General features: G+C 36.8%; 1 protein-coding gene across 1 annotated transcript in view; it reads left to right on the top strand.

Annotated features, from left to right (window-relative positions):
• Positions 1–15,817, top strand: part of nup58 (nucleoporin 58) — a 64,371-nt gene that overhangs the window by 10,714 nt on the left and 37,840 nt on the right. The window contains exons 4-10 of the mRNA XM_069891440.1: positions 431–580; positions 3,242–3,376; positions 8,445–8,558; positions 10,940–10,970; positions 12,328–12,393; positions 12,490–12,664; positions 13,729–13,808. Of these exons, the coding sequence (XP_069747541.1) occupies positions 431–580; positions 3,242–3,376; positions 8,445–8,558; positions 10,940–10,970; positions 12,328–12,393; positions 12,490–12,664; positions 13,729–13,808 (751 nt within the window). The remainder of the gene's footprint in view (positions 1–430; positions 581–3,241; positions 3,377–8,444; positions 8,559–10,939; positions 10,971–12,327; positions 12,394–12,489; positions 12,665–13,728; positions 13,809–15,817) is intronic.

Raw genomic sequence — 15,817 nt, forward strand, 5'->3', positions numbered from 1 at the left:
TCTACCACATGCTATAAATGCCCTCCCATTTACTGCGTATGTCTTTTCTTTGTTTGTCCTTCCAAAATGCAACACCTCACACTTGTCTGCATTAAATTCTCTCATTTTTCAGCCCATTTTTCTAGCTGGTCTAGTTTCCTCTCAAAGCTTTGAAAACCTTCTTTGCTGTCCACAACGTTTTTAATCTTAGTGTCATTGGCAAACTTGTTGATCCAATTTGCCACATTATCATCCAAATCATTGATATAGATACAAACAAGTGGCAAAAAGCTTTGATAAGCTAATCAGGAGACTAAGAAAATAATTCGAAAGTACAGTTCCTTAATATAATTCACTTAAGTATAGTTTGTAAAATGTTCAAATCATTCTTCATTTTTTTTTGGAAAAATTCTTATTTGTTGCATTTGATTTGATTCAATTTATTCCCTAGGAGCACCTGCAACAACAACTTCAACTGGCTTTGGTTTAGGATTCAATAAACCAGCTGGTTCAGCAACACCTTTTGCAATGCCTGTTGCACCTTCTACAGCAGGAGGACTGTGCCTTTCATCTGTACTGCCAGCATCTACAGCAGGTCAAGGTTGGCCGACTTTGAACTTAGTTCATCCTCAGTTAACTCTCCAGTTTTCTTTTTAAGCACGTTTGCACTGTCTTTTGTCTTCCATTTTCCAAGTTTGAGAGTTTTTTAAAAACTTGTTCTGTCAATCTTTTGTGCTGATTCATGAGATAGTTTCCTGGAGTTGGGATATCCATGGTATGTTTAAAAAGAACAGAAATTGCTGAGAGTACTCGGTAGATCAGGCAGAATCTATGAAGAGACAAATAGGGTTAATATTTCGGGTCATAGGCGCTTTGATTTTGAACTGAAACGTTAACTCTTTCCACAGATGCCACTTGATGTGTTGAGTGTTTCCATCATATGCAGTATCATGTTGTGTAATTTATATTTTTTGTTAAAATATTTTGTATAAGGTAATTATGTTAAGTTTTCACGAGAAATAATAGGTTCTCGTTGGAAATTTCAGTTTTTGATTAATTGAAGTTTGTGCATTACAAATAAGATATAATATCTGAAAATGCTGCAAGTGGTATTTAAAATAGTTCATTCCATAATGTTTGGGACAAGGATACTTTTTTTCCCCTTTATTTGACCCTGTTCTCCACAGTTTTAAATTTGTAATAAAACAATTCACAGGTGCATATTCTAGATTACATTCAGTGTTATTTGTATACATTTTGGTTTGACCATGTAGAAATTACAGCACTTTTTATACATTGTCTCCTCGTTTCAGGGCACCATGATGTTTGGAACATTCAGCTTCACAGGTATTTGTGAATTCTCAGGTCTTTTTAATTGCTTTATTGGTGCAGGTATAAGAGAGCTTGGCTTGCTTCTAAGGTTCCGATCACCTCTGGAGTGTGTAGATCAGAAGAATTCTCATCATAATGAAGAAAAGTCCCTAAACACCTGACCAAGAGATCAGAAATTCTTCAGGAGGCATGTGTGGATGTGTCAATGACTACTGTATCCAGAAGACTTCATGAACAGAAATACAGAGGCTACACTGCAAGATGGAAATCATGGCAAAGGTCACATGCTTTAGACCTTGGGCAGTTCCTTTACACCTCCACACTTTGTTCTTGCCATCACTCTGACACTAGTTAATCTTGCTCTTATTTATCCACTAATTCCTTTTTCCAGAATTCTGCAAGCTCTTTTAAATACTTCTTGGCATACTTCAATTCTGGCCATCCTTTCTGTGGCAAACTAGTGGTTTGCATCTTGCAGTGTAGCCTCTGTGTTTCTGTTCATGAAGTCTTCTGGACACAGTAGTCATTGACACATCCACACATGCGTTCTGAAGAATTTCTGATTTCTCGGACAGGCGTTTAGGGATTTTTCTTCATTATTATGAGAATTCTTCTATCTTCAGCAGTGGAGATCTTCCATGGAATACCAGTCTCTTTGCGATTACTGAGCTCACTAGGATGCTCTTTCTTCCTAATGATGTTCCGAACTGTTGATTTTGGTAGCCCTAAGGTTTGGGCGATGTCTCTTACTGTTTTATTCTTGCTGTTCAGCCTCATAATGGCTTCTTTGACTTTCATTGGCACAACTCTGGTCTTCATGTTGGAAAAATGGCAACTACACAATCCAAAGGTGATCGGAAGCTTAGAAGCAAGCCAAGCTCTCTTATACCTGCACCAATGAAGCAATTAAACATACCTGAGAATTCACAAATACCTGTGAAGCTGAATGTTCCAAACATCATGGTGCCCTGAAATGAGCAGGCTATGTATAAAAAGTTCTGTAATTTCTATATGGTCAAACCCAAATTTATACATATAAAGTTGAATAAAATCTGGAATGTGCAGATTTAATTACATGTGAATTGTTTCATTAAAATTTAAAACTGTGGAGCACAGGGGCAAATAAAGGAAAAAACAAGTGTGTTTGTCCCAAACATTATAGAGGGCCCTGTATCTTTTTAATCTTTTAAATCTGAATTTTATAGTAGAAAGGGTATTACTTGTAAAAATGCATAAAGGCAAGCAATTCCACAACACAACTTGATTCTAAGGTAATATATCTCAGCAAAGCAGACACAACATGAAGTAACATGATTTTTGATTATCCAGCACATGGTCATAAAACAAAGATAATTGCACAGCTGGTTTATTTTCATGTAATTCTGGCAATTCATGACCATTCTTCTGTTCCAAATGGCTGGGCAATTGAAACTAAGCAATTTGGGTAGAAGAACTTCCTATTACTTTTTGGAATTCTAAACACAGTTTTAAGTGGGTCTAATTATGAATGTAGCTTATCCTTTAATTGTCAGTGTGTGTTTATTGTCATATACACACGTACACTGTTCAGATGCACTGAAATTTTTACATGCTGCAACCAAACAGATACATAAGATAAACCAACTACAATAGTAAGACTTAAATGACCGTAATATGCCAAGAAAGAAGAAAGGATGATAAATTGACAAATAAATTCACAGTTCCAATTAGTGCAAGAAAAAAAATAACATTTTGGTAAGTAAATACACAGTATTTACTAGATTAGATGTAAATGCACTTTATATTTAAATTGAGCATAAGAAAATGTAGATTGTGAAAACCATTTAAAAGTTAATTTACTTGTAGATATCTGACCCGAATGAAATTTTTTGCCTTTACATGATCAGAAAGACCAAGAAATATTATTTTGAAATGTTTTTTCTTCATGCAGGCTCTACAGGATTTGCATTAAATTTAGGTGGAACCCCTGCCTCCGCTGCATCAGTGCCCACAGGCTTGACATTAGGAGGAGCTTTGAGTGGTTTAGGTGGCACTATTTTTCAAGGTACAAGTGCCTCCACTGCTGGTAAGTATATTATTATCGTCTGATGGGGTTGTTGTAGTTTAGTTTGCGTTCATCTCTATGCAGGTAAGTTTTGGATAGACAGCTATGATTTTAAAATTAATTTGTTTGCAGGTTTGGAATTTTCTCTTTTTAAAAAGTGACATTTTATTGGTTTCAGTACTGCCATTAGGTGTAACATTGTAATTAATGAAAATGTCATGAGTAATTGTCCAGATCTCGTTTGAATTTGTTCACTTTTAATGTGCTTCAAATTTGGTATCCTCGGATAAAATTTGCTCTAAATCTTGGTAAACTGTCTTCTTCAATAAGCTGTCCGTATACCACCATACAATAACTGTTGTAAGATCACCTATGTGCAGCTTTTGTCGCTATCTGCCATATCACAAGTTCATAGCTTCTCCTCCAGTGTACATCTGAACTTTCTTGCTTTCATTCTTAGCTTGAGAAATACTTCCATCTACAGACTTCCTGTTTACAAACAATTATTTTCCTATCCCAAGAATCTCTCATTAACACCTCTTTTATACATCTATATTCCATCCCTCCGACTATGCAAAAACTATGTACGGTTTCATTCGCTAACAGTATCCATGTTTTCTTCATATCCTCATTGTGTAATACATATCATCCATTACCGGATGAGAAGAAATTTCCTACAGTTAAATATTGGGTGGACTAAAACTATTGATATTTGTCTCCATAGTAAACTTTCCTTAACTGAAAATCAAAAACTTGCAGATAATGGAAATCTAAAATACAAACAGAAAATGCTGGGAATACGGACTTTAAAATATATATTCTGGAAGATTGCCATTATATAATAATCAACTTGTTCCTTTTACGGTCTCCAATGCCACTTTGAAACAATGGGAAAAGAAGGGAATAAAAAATTTATCTGATTGTTTTTCTGAGGGTTGTTTTTGTTCCTTTGACGAATTACAAAGGAAATATGGTATTAGTGGAAATTCTATATTTGTATATTATCAATTAAGATCTTTTGTAAAACAGTTATGTGGTCGACATATGATTTTATTACCTGAATGTAGTTTTGAAGAATATGTACTTTCAATACCAAAAAAGGGATATATATCTGATTTGTATTGTATTTTATAAGAAATTGATGGTAAAAAAGACTGGGATAAAGATAAGTTGAAATGGGAAAAAGATTTAGGACATAAAATAGCTGAAGAAGCTTGGATGGAAATTTGTCAGTATTCGGAAATTAATTAACGCTAGACTAGCGATGATTAATTATAATTTTATTCATCAGCTATATTTAACGCCGGAGAAATTAAAAAAATTTGGTCTTAGTAAGTTGGATTCTTGTTTTCAATGTGATCAGACGGCCAATACTTTTTTGCATACTGTTTGGCTTTGTGATCGATTGCAACAGTTTTGGAAAGGTATTCAATCTATTTTTAACAGTTTATATAATATCCATCTTGTATTAGATCCCGATACATTTTTATTAGGGAACATGCAATCATTAATTGATTTAGGTTTAGAGGATTATCAGATTTCCTTTATCTATTTAGCTTTAGTCGTGGCTAAGAAATGTATGGCACTTACTTGGAAAGATAAAAATTATATTAACTTTAGATAAGTGATATTTGGAGATGAAATTTTGTTTGACTATGGAAAGGATATCTTTTTCAATTCAGGATAGGATGTCCTTTTATAAGTTAAAGTGGACTCTGTTTGCTAATTATATGCATTTAAGTTTGATTTAAATATATGTTTAAGTGATATTTTAGTATTGATAAAAAAATTTTTGTTGTTAGAATTTAAGTTTTATCTCTTTTTTTGTAAGTGGGTATTTTTTTTTCCATATATAATATTGTTAATTTTATTGACTCTTCACTCTTTATTTTGGGGGGAGGGCTGGACTAATTTTGTTAGATTACTAATATTGTGTTACAATTAACGGGGGGGGGGTTATTTTGTGTAGTTTTCCGATGTAATATTGTAATCATACCATTTTAATTTTTTTAAAATTTTTCTTTAAATGTAATTCTCTATTGTATTCATGTTATAAAATTTTAAATAAAGTCTTCAAAAAAAAAAGAAAATGCTGGGAATACTCAGCCGGTCATGGTGCATCTGTACGATGACAGCCAGATTTAATGTTTCAGGTTGAAACAATAGATCTTCAGAACTAGGAAAGAGGCAAAAGAATCTTAAGATTGTTAACCTGCAGGGATGGTGGAGGAGGTGTGATGTCTGTTTCCACCAGTATTTTATCTATTTAATTACATATGTTCAATGCATTCAGTGAATGTGAATAGGCAGGGGACTGTGGATATCATTTCAGATGGCAGGCCAATTCTCACTTTTTTATTTATTTTTTAAAATATTTAGGCATATAGCACTGTAATAAGGCCAATTCGGCCCTATAAATTCATGCTGCCCAATTTACCATTAATCTATAAGTGTTTGAAGGGTGGGAGGAAAATGGAGCCCTGGAGAAAACCCATGCAGACACGGGGTAAACGTTCAAACTCCTTACAGACAGCATGGGATTCAAACCCAGCTCCGGCCCCAATCACTGGCACTGTAAAGGCGTTGCTCTAACTGCTACACCATCTGTGCTGCCTCAAATGAATATCTGGCCCAAAATGAAAGCCACTTGGCCCATTTTGATCACTTTGGCAAAAAATGATCATATTAATTCAACTTTGGATATATTGGTCAATAGCTATACCAAGTACTAATCTGTGTCCATTTTAAATGTGGTGAGACTTTCCCTCTCCACCATCCTTTCAAGCAGTAAATTCCAGAGCCCTGCTGGAATTTATAAATTATTGGTTAGGCCACAGTGAAGTACTGTGTACAGTTCTGATTGCCTCACTATAGGAAGGACATGATTGTAACTTGAGAGTGCAGAGGAGATTCACAGAATGATCCCTAAATTGGAGCATTTCAATTAATCTGATGCACTGGGTAGGCCAGGTTTGTTCTTGGAGCAAAGGAGGCTGACGTAGACCTGATGGAGGTGTACAAAATCAGGAAGATTAGATGGGATAGACACTAGGATACTCTTCCTTACAGCAGAAGTACTTAAAAACTAGAGGGTATTGGTTAAGGTGTAAGAAATTCAGAGAGGATCTGAGGAACAACTCAAATCTGGAATGGACTACTTGAGTGGGTGATGGAGGTTGGTATGCTTGAATTTAAGAAGTATTGAGATGATCATTTGAATATCCAGGCATTAGAAGGCTACATGGAGACCAAGTGCTGATAAATAGGATTAGTATACTGTAGATAGATTCTTGGTGCATGTAAGTGGTACCTGGTCGTGGTGGGCTAGTGTGATTTTTGTGTCATGTGATCCTAAAACTCTTAATATGTTTTCTCTCTCAACTCCCCGCTAATCCTTTTACCAATTACCTTTGTGGAGCAATCCATGCTGCAAGCCTACACAGACAAGACCCCCCCCTTCTTCCAGTATATAGATGACTACACTGGGGCTGCCTCATGTATCTGCGATGAGCTTGTCAACTTCATCCACTTCGCGGCCAACTTCCACCCCAATCTCAAACTCACTTGGTCCATCTCTTTCCTGAATCTTTCTGTCTCCATCTCAGGAGACAAGCTTTCCACTGACATATACTACAAACCCTCCAACTCTCACAACTACCTGGATTACACTTCCTCACACTCTGTCCACTGCAAGGATTCCATCTCCTTCCCTCAATTTCTCATCTCTGCCACATCTGTTCCCAAGATGAGGTCTTCCAGTCCAGATCTTCTGAAATGTCTGCCTTCTTCCACAAACATGGCTTCCCCTCCATCACTATCAACTCAGCCTTCGCCCGCTTCTCTATTTCCCGTTCATCTGCCCCCAGACGCAACAAGCATAGAACCCCCTCTCATCCTCACCTACCACCCCATCAGCCTCTGCATCCAACACATCATCCGCCGGAATTTCCGGAACTTACTACAGGATCCCACCACCAGACACATTTTTCCCTCTCCTCCCCTCTAAACCTTCCCAGGGACCACTCCCTCCGCGATTACTTCACGCACTCATCTCCCCACCCATCGGACCTTCCCCTGTGCTGGCAGAAAGTACAACACTTGCACCCACACCTCCTCCCTCACCATGGACCGGGGCCCCAAACAGGCCTTTCACGTGAAGCACACTTCACTTGTACATCCAGAAGACTTACTTACTACATCCGATGCACCCTTTGTGTCATTCTCTAGATGAGAGAGACTGGTTGCAGGCTGGAAGATCGCTTCGCTCAGCACCTCCGCTTCGTTCGTAACCACAGCAACCTCCCAGTGGCCAACCATTTCAATTCCGAGTCATACTCCCATGCTTACATGTCTGTCCATGGCCTTGTGTATTTTCCCACCTTGACCACCCATAGATTGGAGGAACAACACCTTATTTTCCGTCTGGGCACTCTCCAGCCACATGGCATTAACATTGACTTTACTGCTTTCCATTGGACCTGCTTGTCTTTTCTTACCCCTCCCCTTTTTCCTGTCACCCACCTAGCCCTGCCATTCCACCCTCCCCCTCATTGCTGCTGACCCCTCCTTTCTCCACCTATCATTTCCTGCTTTTGCCACTTCCCCTCCCCCCCACCCTTTTGTTCATACTTTGATTAAGGGCCCAAGCCTGAAACATGGATTCTGTATCTTTACCTTTGCTACATAAAGGACACTGTTTAACCTGCTGAGCTTCTCCAGCATTTTCTTTTTTACTTCAACCACGGTGTCTGCAGAATTTTTGGGATTTGCCCCTAATTAACTTGAATCTGTTTTCTCTTGGATACTAACTAAATGAAGCAGAAATGTAACCATAATGGGTAACAACCTGAATAGAGAAAAAACGAATGATGAAAGGCAAAGGTATTCAAAACGATGCACCAGTATCATTTTAGATTTATTTCCTCATTATGTTCAATATCCTCTCAAGGATGTCCAATGTTTGGAATAATGGAAAGCAAATTATTACTTTGTGTTTTACTTTGTGTGTTTTTATGCATTTCATTGTTTTTTGAAATGAGCGCAAGTAAAATGAATGTTTGATATCATTCATGGTTTTTCTCAACTTTAGGCCTTGGGCAATCATTAGGTTTAAATCTTGGTGTATCTACGGTGGCTTCAACAACAACAACTGTTAGTGAAGGACTTGGTGGAATAGACTTCACTGGATCATCTGATAAGAAAAGTGAGTATTCTCTGAGAACTCCATTATATGAACCTACTCCTGAAGTAACGGCATCTATTCCAAGATACAAATTGCAGATGGTTTATTTGACTTCAGATAAAAGTTTCTCCGTTTGGTTTATAATGGAGATTATATTGGTAACTTTTGTGAGGTGGTTATTGATAGCCTATCACATTCTAACAAAATAAATTGAGTACAATTGAGAAGAATATTAAAAGAAGTTCTGTTTTCATACAGTTCAGAAATTAAGCCAGAAGAAAAAATGTTATTCAAGCTCAAAATTGTTTCATTGAGATTAATTTTATTTTTCTAAAATCCAGTGACTATGTTCAATCTTTAGTAATCACTCCTTGTGTGACATTTTCCTCATTTTAGGAATCTAACTCCCAAAGCTACACTGCCCACAAAGCAGGTATTCTGAATCAATGGCATTGTCTGTAGAGCAGTTGGGTCTGTACGTGAACTGGAGGGGGTCTAGTGAGGGGGGCAGCAGGAGCTTGATGTGCCCCATGACGATCCTCTTGAAGCATTCATGATGATGGGCGCAAGTAATCATTGAGGCAGGACACAGACGATTTCTTCAGCACAGGGATAATGGTGGCGGCTTTGAAGCATGTTGGACCACGGCGCTTCTCCGGGAAATGTTAAAGATATTGGTGAGAATATTTGGAGCCACACATCCCTGAGCACTCTGCTGGGAAGGTTATTCAGTCCAGCAACTTTCCGCGGGTTGACCTTGCTTAGCTCTCTCTTCAAGTTGGCCACTGCAAGACAGCAGCTGGTCATTTTTAGGAAAGGCGGTCTTCTTCACTGCAACATTGTTTTTCGCCTCTTAAGCATGTGTAGATGTTGTTCAATGCATCTGGGAGGGAGGAATCACCAGCACAGGCAGATGGTGTAATTTTGTGGTTGGTGATGTCTTGGATGTATTTTCACATGTGTCGTGTGTCCTTGCTGTTCAGGAAGTGACTGTGAATGTGCTAGGCATGTGCACACTTGTCTTTCCTGATGACCTTTGACATCTTGGCTCTTGCAATAGTTATGGCTACCTGGTCGTCTGCTCTGAAGGCAGCGTGTCGGTTCCTGAGCACCGCTGTAATCCGTGGCTTCTGTTTGGAGCGAGTTATGATGGTCATGGGCACAGTGATGTCATCAGAACACTTACTGATGTAGCTGGTCACTGATGCCGTATACTACTCCAGATTGATAAATCGCTACCAGTTGCTGCTTCCTTGAACATGTTCCAGTCAGTGCGCTCAAAGCAGGCTTGAAGTGCAAGAATGGCTGCAACTGGCCAGTTTTTAACCTGCTTCCGAACTGGTCTGGAGCGTCTGACGAGTGTTTTGTATGCTGGGATCAGCATTACAGAGATATGATTTGAGTATCTGAGGTGGGGGCAGGGCTCCACACGATACGCATCGGAAATGTTTGTATACGCAAGTTCCAACGCATTCATCCCTCTCGAAACAAAGTCCACATACTGATGGAATTTAGGTAGCCTTGACTTGAGGTTTGTCTGGTTGAAATCCCCATTGATAATGATCAGTCCATCAGGGTGTGCAGTCTTCAGTTCCGGTTCCTTTTATACTACCACATTTCGTGGTGCCTTCCCATTTAGCTTGTAAGCCCTACCTGGTTTGTCCTACCAAGTGCAACACCTCACACTTGTCTGCATTAAATTTCATTTGCCATTTTGCAGTCCTTTTTGTCAGCTTGTCCAGCTCAAGCTTTGAAAGCCTTCCTCACTACCCACTGCACCCCTTGACACTTTACATCTTAAATCTGAATATCTGCATTTCTTAAAAAATATGATCGAGTGCCCTTACAAAAATCACATTTTACCTGCCTTTCCTAACCTCATCACAAAAAATGGGTGCCTAGGTAAGATTTTGTCCATTTTCTTGGAATTAGAATGAATCATAATAACAATAATACTCCAGTGTAGAGGTGCAACATTATTTTGAAACTCTTGTCAGGGAAAGAACTAGATATTGGTTACATCTCACTGTTCTTTAGAAGAAAAATAACTGGACAGGGAAAATAGTAAAATGGATTATTAATGATAATTGTAGGATGTAAAATTAACTCGTGTAAATAAGAGAGTAAAACATTTTTTTATAGGGTCTAGACAAATGCAAGACGCTGCTGCATTTTTACATTGTTGACCTATCATTTATAATAACAACTAGCCAATGGTTGCATTCCTCTGCTCTATTTTTGTATTAAAAGGAATTTGCTTGGTTATTTGTTTTCTTTTTAGGGAATGGATTGTATTATTTCCCCCGATATATTTCTAATTAGTAATATTCAGTGATCGTTTTACAAGTGGCATTGAGACATGAATATTATTAATAATATTTTTGCACATTTGTCATTTACAGATGATAAATGTTCAACTGGAGTTCGACCTGAGTAAGTAAGAATGTGTGTGCGCAAAATTGAAGTTGATTGACTTTTAAAGTTTAGCAGTGACTTTTTTGTGGAAAAATATTTTTCTAAAGCTGTAGTTTATCAATTAAGTGATGCTAATATAATTAAGAAGTGCAGTTTTCTTGGACTTAAAATGTTAATTAAAAGGACATGGGTAAAAGCCATCTGATAGAATCTATAAAGATGACTATTATAGTTGTCCCTTTATCTTGGTAAGCAATAACTGACTGAAATAAAAAGTATTGGATGCCAGTAAATAATAAAATGGAAATAGAAAATTTCACAGGTGTAAAATGGAGGAAGAACAGAGCATAAAGAATATTTGTTAAACATGAAAATCTGTAAACACTGATGAAAAATACTTGACAGAAGTAGAACAAGGATTGAGGAGATGACGCGTCTTTGCTGTTTAATTTTCATGAACATGAAAGCTTTCTACATTTTACATACCTCTGTATGGTCGCCCCTCAGCCTCCAATATTCCAGATAAAAAATGTCCTAGCCTATCTCCTTATAACTCAAGCCCTCCAGTCCCAATAACATCCTTGTGAATCTTTTCTGCACCTTTTGCAGCTTGGGGACATCCCTCTTGTAGCATTTTCCCCATACCCATTCTTGGGTCAGAGCTCCAGTTGTTATTGCAATCTGTTTTTATATATATATTTTGTGTAGTGCTTTGATATTTTTGAGTGTTAAAGGTGCAACAATTGTAAATTATGCCCTTCATAGCAAATTTATGAGAAATACAGTTAATACAGCCAAAATATATTGCTGGGGAAAAACTGCGAATCTATGAGAATCTGACATAAAATATTCAAGTTTGCAGATTTGTTAAAAAGGCACATTGATTTCTGTAATGTGATTAGCAAAAAATGATTTAATTATGTTAGCTTTTTTTAAATTTAAAATTACAGTTTCAGTTAAAGGTCTTGAGTTTGAATCTTGCACAATATGTAAAGTTGGAATTCTCCTTTCTCTCCTGGCTGGAAGAATCAATTTAAACGTTGAGCCATGTGGTTCAATGCATTACGACTGGAAACTAGTATTCGAAGAAGGAATGAAGATGTCTGACTTGGAGGGAGGGGAAGAGACATGCAAATAGAAATAGGAAACAAAATAAAGCAACTTAAAAGTACAATGCACTCTTTTAGTTTATTGTCTAACCTGATCAAGTCTTCTTTGATTCAAATCATATGTTATTCTTCCACACTCTTAAGGCTGCAATTTTCCTGCATTGTGTAAGATGACAGTGATATCATTCTTTATAAATTCATCCATGTATATTCATAAGTAACAATGAGTTCTTCAAGCTGTATTAGTATTCTTTTTAATCTTTCAGTGAAAACAAAGCTCTTAAGGATGAAAATCTACCACCTGTTATCTGTCAGGATGTGGAAAACTTTCAGTGAGTTTGCTTTGTCGGGCTTGCAAGCAATTATTAACTTCATGTTTTATAGCACAGGAACATTTAATGTTGTGAATTCTCTTCACTCGTCCACAGGAAATTTGTAAAAGAACAAAAGCAGGTACAAGAAGAGATCAGTCGTATGTCTTTTAAAGCTATGCTGAAAGTACAAGAAGATATCAAAGCACTAAAGCAATTACTGGCAGTGGTTGCCAGTGGACTTCAGAGGGATTCACTTGCCATTGACAAACTCAAGATAGAATCAGCACAGGTAATTTAAAAAAATGATAGGTAAAATATGTAAGGTGCTACCATTTCAGCTCAAATCTCTCAGATTTGTGACTTCATATATAGATATTAAAAATGTTCTACTCCTATTCGTAGAGATGTTATTTCAAGTGACATTTTTCATGCAAAATAGACAACAAATTTTGGGTGCTGGCAGAGAGGATTGTGTGTTTAAAGACATATTTTTGTGTGTGTTGGTGACAGTGTAAGGGTTGAGACCGATTCATACAGCAGGTGAAGATTGACAGAAGATGGAAAAAAAAATCATGCTTTTCCTCTTGAGTTGTTTGGTTATCTGAATAGGCCTCTGTTCCATGGCCTTATTCATATCCTTCTCCTAGATTTTGTTCATTCACAGGGTGTGGATGTGGATGTCCATGTCAAGTTACTTCTGAGTTTAGGAAGTAGTTACAATTCATCCATATTGGTGGATCTGGAGTCACACACAGCCAAATTGGTTGAGGACAGTAGTTTACTTTCCATGAACACAAACCAGATAATCTACTTGTTTAAATCATGATGGAGTGTATCTTGTCATATTTTTTGTTTACTTAAACTTTGCTGTACCCTCTATTTGTCTGACACTGGATGTAAAATTACTTCCACATGACGCTTGTCTGGTGTTTCTGAGGACCTTGGAAACCTTTGGAGAATCTAAAAATTTACCCCTGCAAAAGAGCTGACTGAGAAATTCTTTGTGTTTATTGGCAAAGTTAAAGAAATCATATGCCATTTCATGTTCTAGGAGGGTGAGGGGAAGCACCCATTAAGTTGTTCTTTAAAGATGGAAACCCTACCAAGAGTCTCTTTACCCCAACTAAGAGCTTGTTTACCATGATTTTCCCCCCCCCCAAAAAAATGCCCAGATCAACAATGTTTATTTTATCAACGGATGAAAGTTTCTGTCAGACTCATCAGACAGAAAAATATCCAAAAGAAAAACAAAATTAATAAATGAAAGCAGTTAATTCTGGCAAAAAATATTGAAACAATGTCAGAAAAAAATTAAACCGTTTAAATTTATCAATATTTTGAATTTAATCCCAGGAACTTAAAAATGCTGAAATAGCACTAAGAACACAAAAGATACCACCAGGATTTCAGCATGAACACACAGCACCTGCAGAGTAAGTCTGGACTTTTCTCAAACCACATGCTTGTTAATACATTTGTTCAAGATATGATTGTAAGTTTTAAACGGACATGATTCAGTAAAAGATATTGGGTGATAATACTGTTAATCTGGCTCTGACATGAGTTAAAGAATATCATTTATTACAAATTGATGGCTTGCAGATGAATACAATGATCAAAATGGAGCTTTGAACTTTTATTTATTGCATAATCTAGTTTCACAATCAGTAAAAAATATTATGATGGATTTGATTGCTTGTCCATTTCATCTGTAATCTTAGCCAGTCAGACAGAAGATGCTATGAATTTGAAAACCTTCAGATTAAAGGACAGTTTCTTTTCTGTTCTCAAACTCTTAAATTTACCTCTCGTTTAAAAGATGATGCCCTTGTACTGTTTAACCCAGTGCTTTTCAAACATTTTTCCACTCACATACCACCTTAAGTTCCATAGGTGCTCTGTGATTAGTAAGGTGGTATGTGAATGGAAAGAGAAAGTTTGAAAATCACTGGTTTAACTGTACTTTTCTCTATAATCCTGCACTTTATTTTAGTAAACCATACATTGCACTTTTTGACTGAGGGTAAAACTATACCTTGCCTACTATACTTTAAGTATAGGTTGACTTGTCTGGATAGTATACAAGACAAAACTTTTCACCTTCTTGGTATATGTGGCAATAAACAGTTCAATGTACAAGAAATGATGATAAGGTATTCCACCTGCTATGAAGATATTCCATAATTTTCTTCCTCTACATTTGCATGCAGCATCTCCTGAAGCACACCATTTAGTTCTGATGTCAGAAACCATCTCGAGGAGGAAGTGTGTGTCACACTCCCTGGTGACCTTGTGTTATTCCTGCCAAATGATTGAATTTTATCAACTAGCAATTGAATACCTACAGAGCAAAATCTGAACGTTATTTACATGGCCTGATAGATTCTAGTTTTTTTAAAAAATTTTTTATTTTTCACACCATAAATCACAATAGCCATGATATACACTTTTTCTTTTTCACACATTTACAGTGACTTTTTCTCCCCCCACTCCCTCCTCCCAAGCCACCCCCCCACCCCCCCCCCTCTCATCCATTTTAGGTATACAATCTAGGTTGCATTAATTCAGTCAGACAATGTTGTCATTCAACAAAAATACACCAGAAATTCTACAGAGTCCATTCTTTTCTTTCCTTCTCCTTCCATCAACTTAGGTAATGTTTGTCCCCGGTCGGTTTTCACTATTGTATTTAATGTAAGGCTCCCATACTTGTTCGAATATTTCAATATTATTTCTTAAACTATATGTTATTTTTTCTAATGGAATACATTTATTCATTTCTATATACCATTGTTGTATTTTCAAATTATCTTCCAATTTCCAGGTTGACATAATACATTTTTTTGCTACGGCTAGGGCTATCTTAACAAATCTTTTTTGTGCATCTTCCAAGTCAATTCCAAATTCTTTATTTTTTATGTTACTTAGGAGAAAGATCTCTGGATTCTTTGGTATATTGTTTTCTGTTATTTTATTTAATATCTGATTGAGATCATCCCAAAATTTTTCTACTCTCTCACATGTCCAGATTGCATGAATTGTTGTTCCCCTTTCTTTTTTACATCGAAAACATCTATCAGATACTGTTGGGTCCCATTTATTTAACTTTTGCGGTGTAATGTATAGTCTGTGTAACCAATTATATTGTATCATATGCAGCCTCGTATTTATTGTATTTCTCATCGTTCCAGAACATAATTTCTCCCATGTTTCCTTTTTTATCTTTATATTTAAATCTTGTTCCCATTTTTGTTTAGTTTTACCATTTGTTTCCTCATTCTCCTTTTCTTGCAGTTTAATATACATATTTGTTATAAATCTTTTGATTAACATTGTATCTGTAATCACATATTCAAGGTTACTTCCCTCTGGTAAACTCAAATTGCTTCCTAATTTATCTTTCAAGTAGGATCTCAGTTGGTAATATGCCAGCGCTGTATCT

Source organism: Narcine bancroftii, chromosome 7 (genome assembly GCF_036971445.1).
Source record: "Narcine bancroftii isolate sNarBan1 chromosome 7, sNarBan1.hap1, whole genome shotgun sequence".
In the NCBI taxonomy this organism is placed as follows: Eukaryota; Metazoa; Chordata; class Chondrichthyes; order Torpediniformes; family Narcinidae; genus Narcine; species Narcine bancroftii.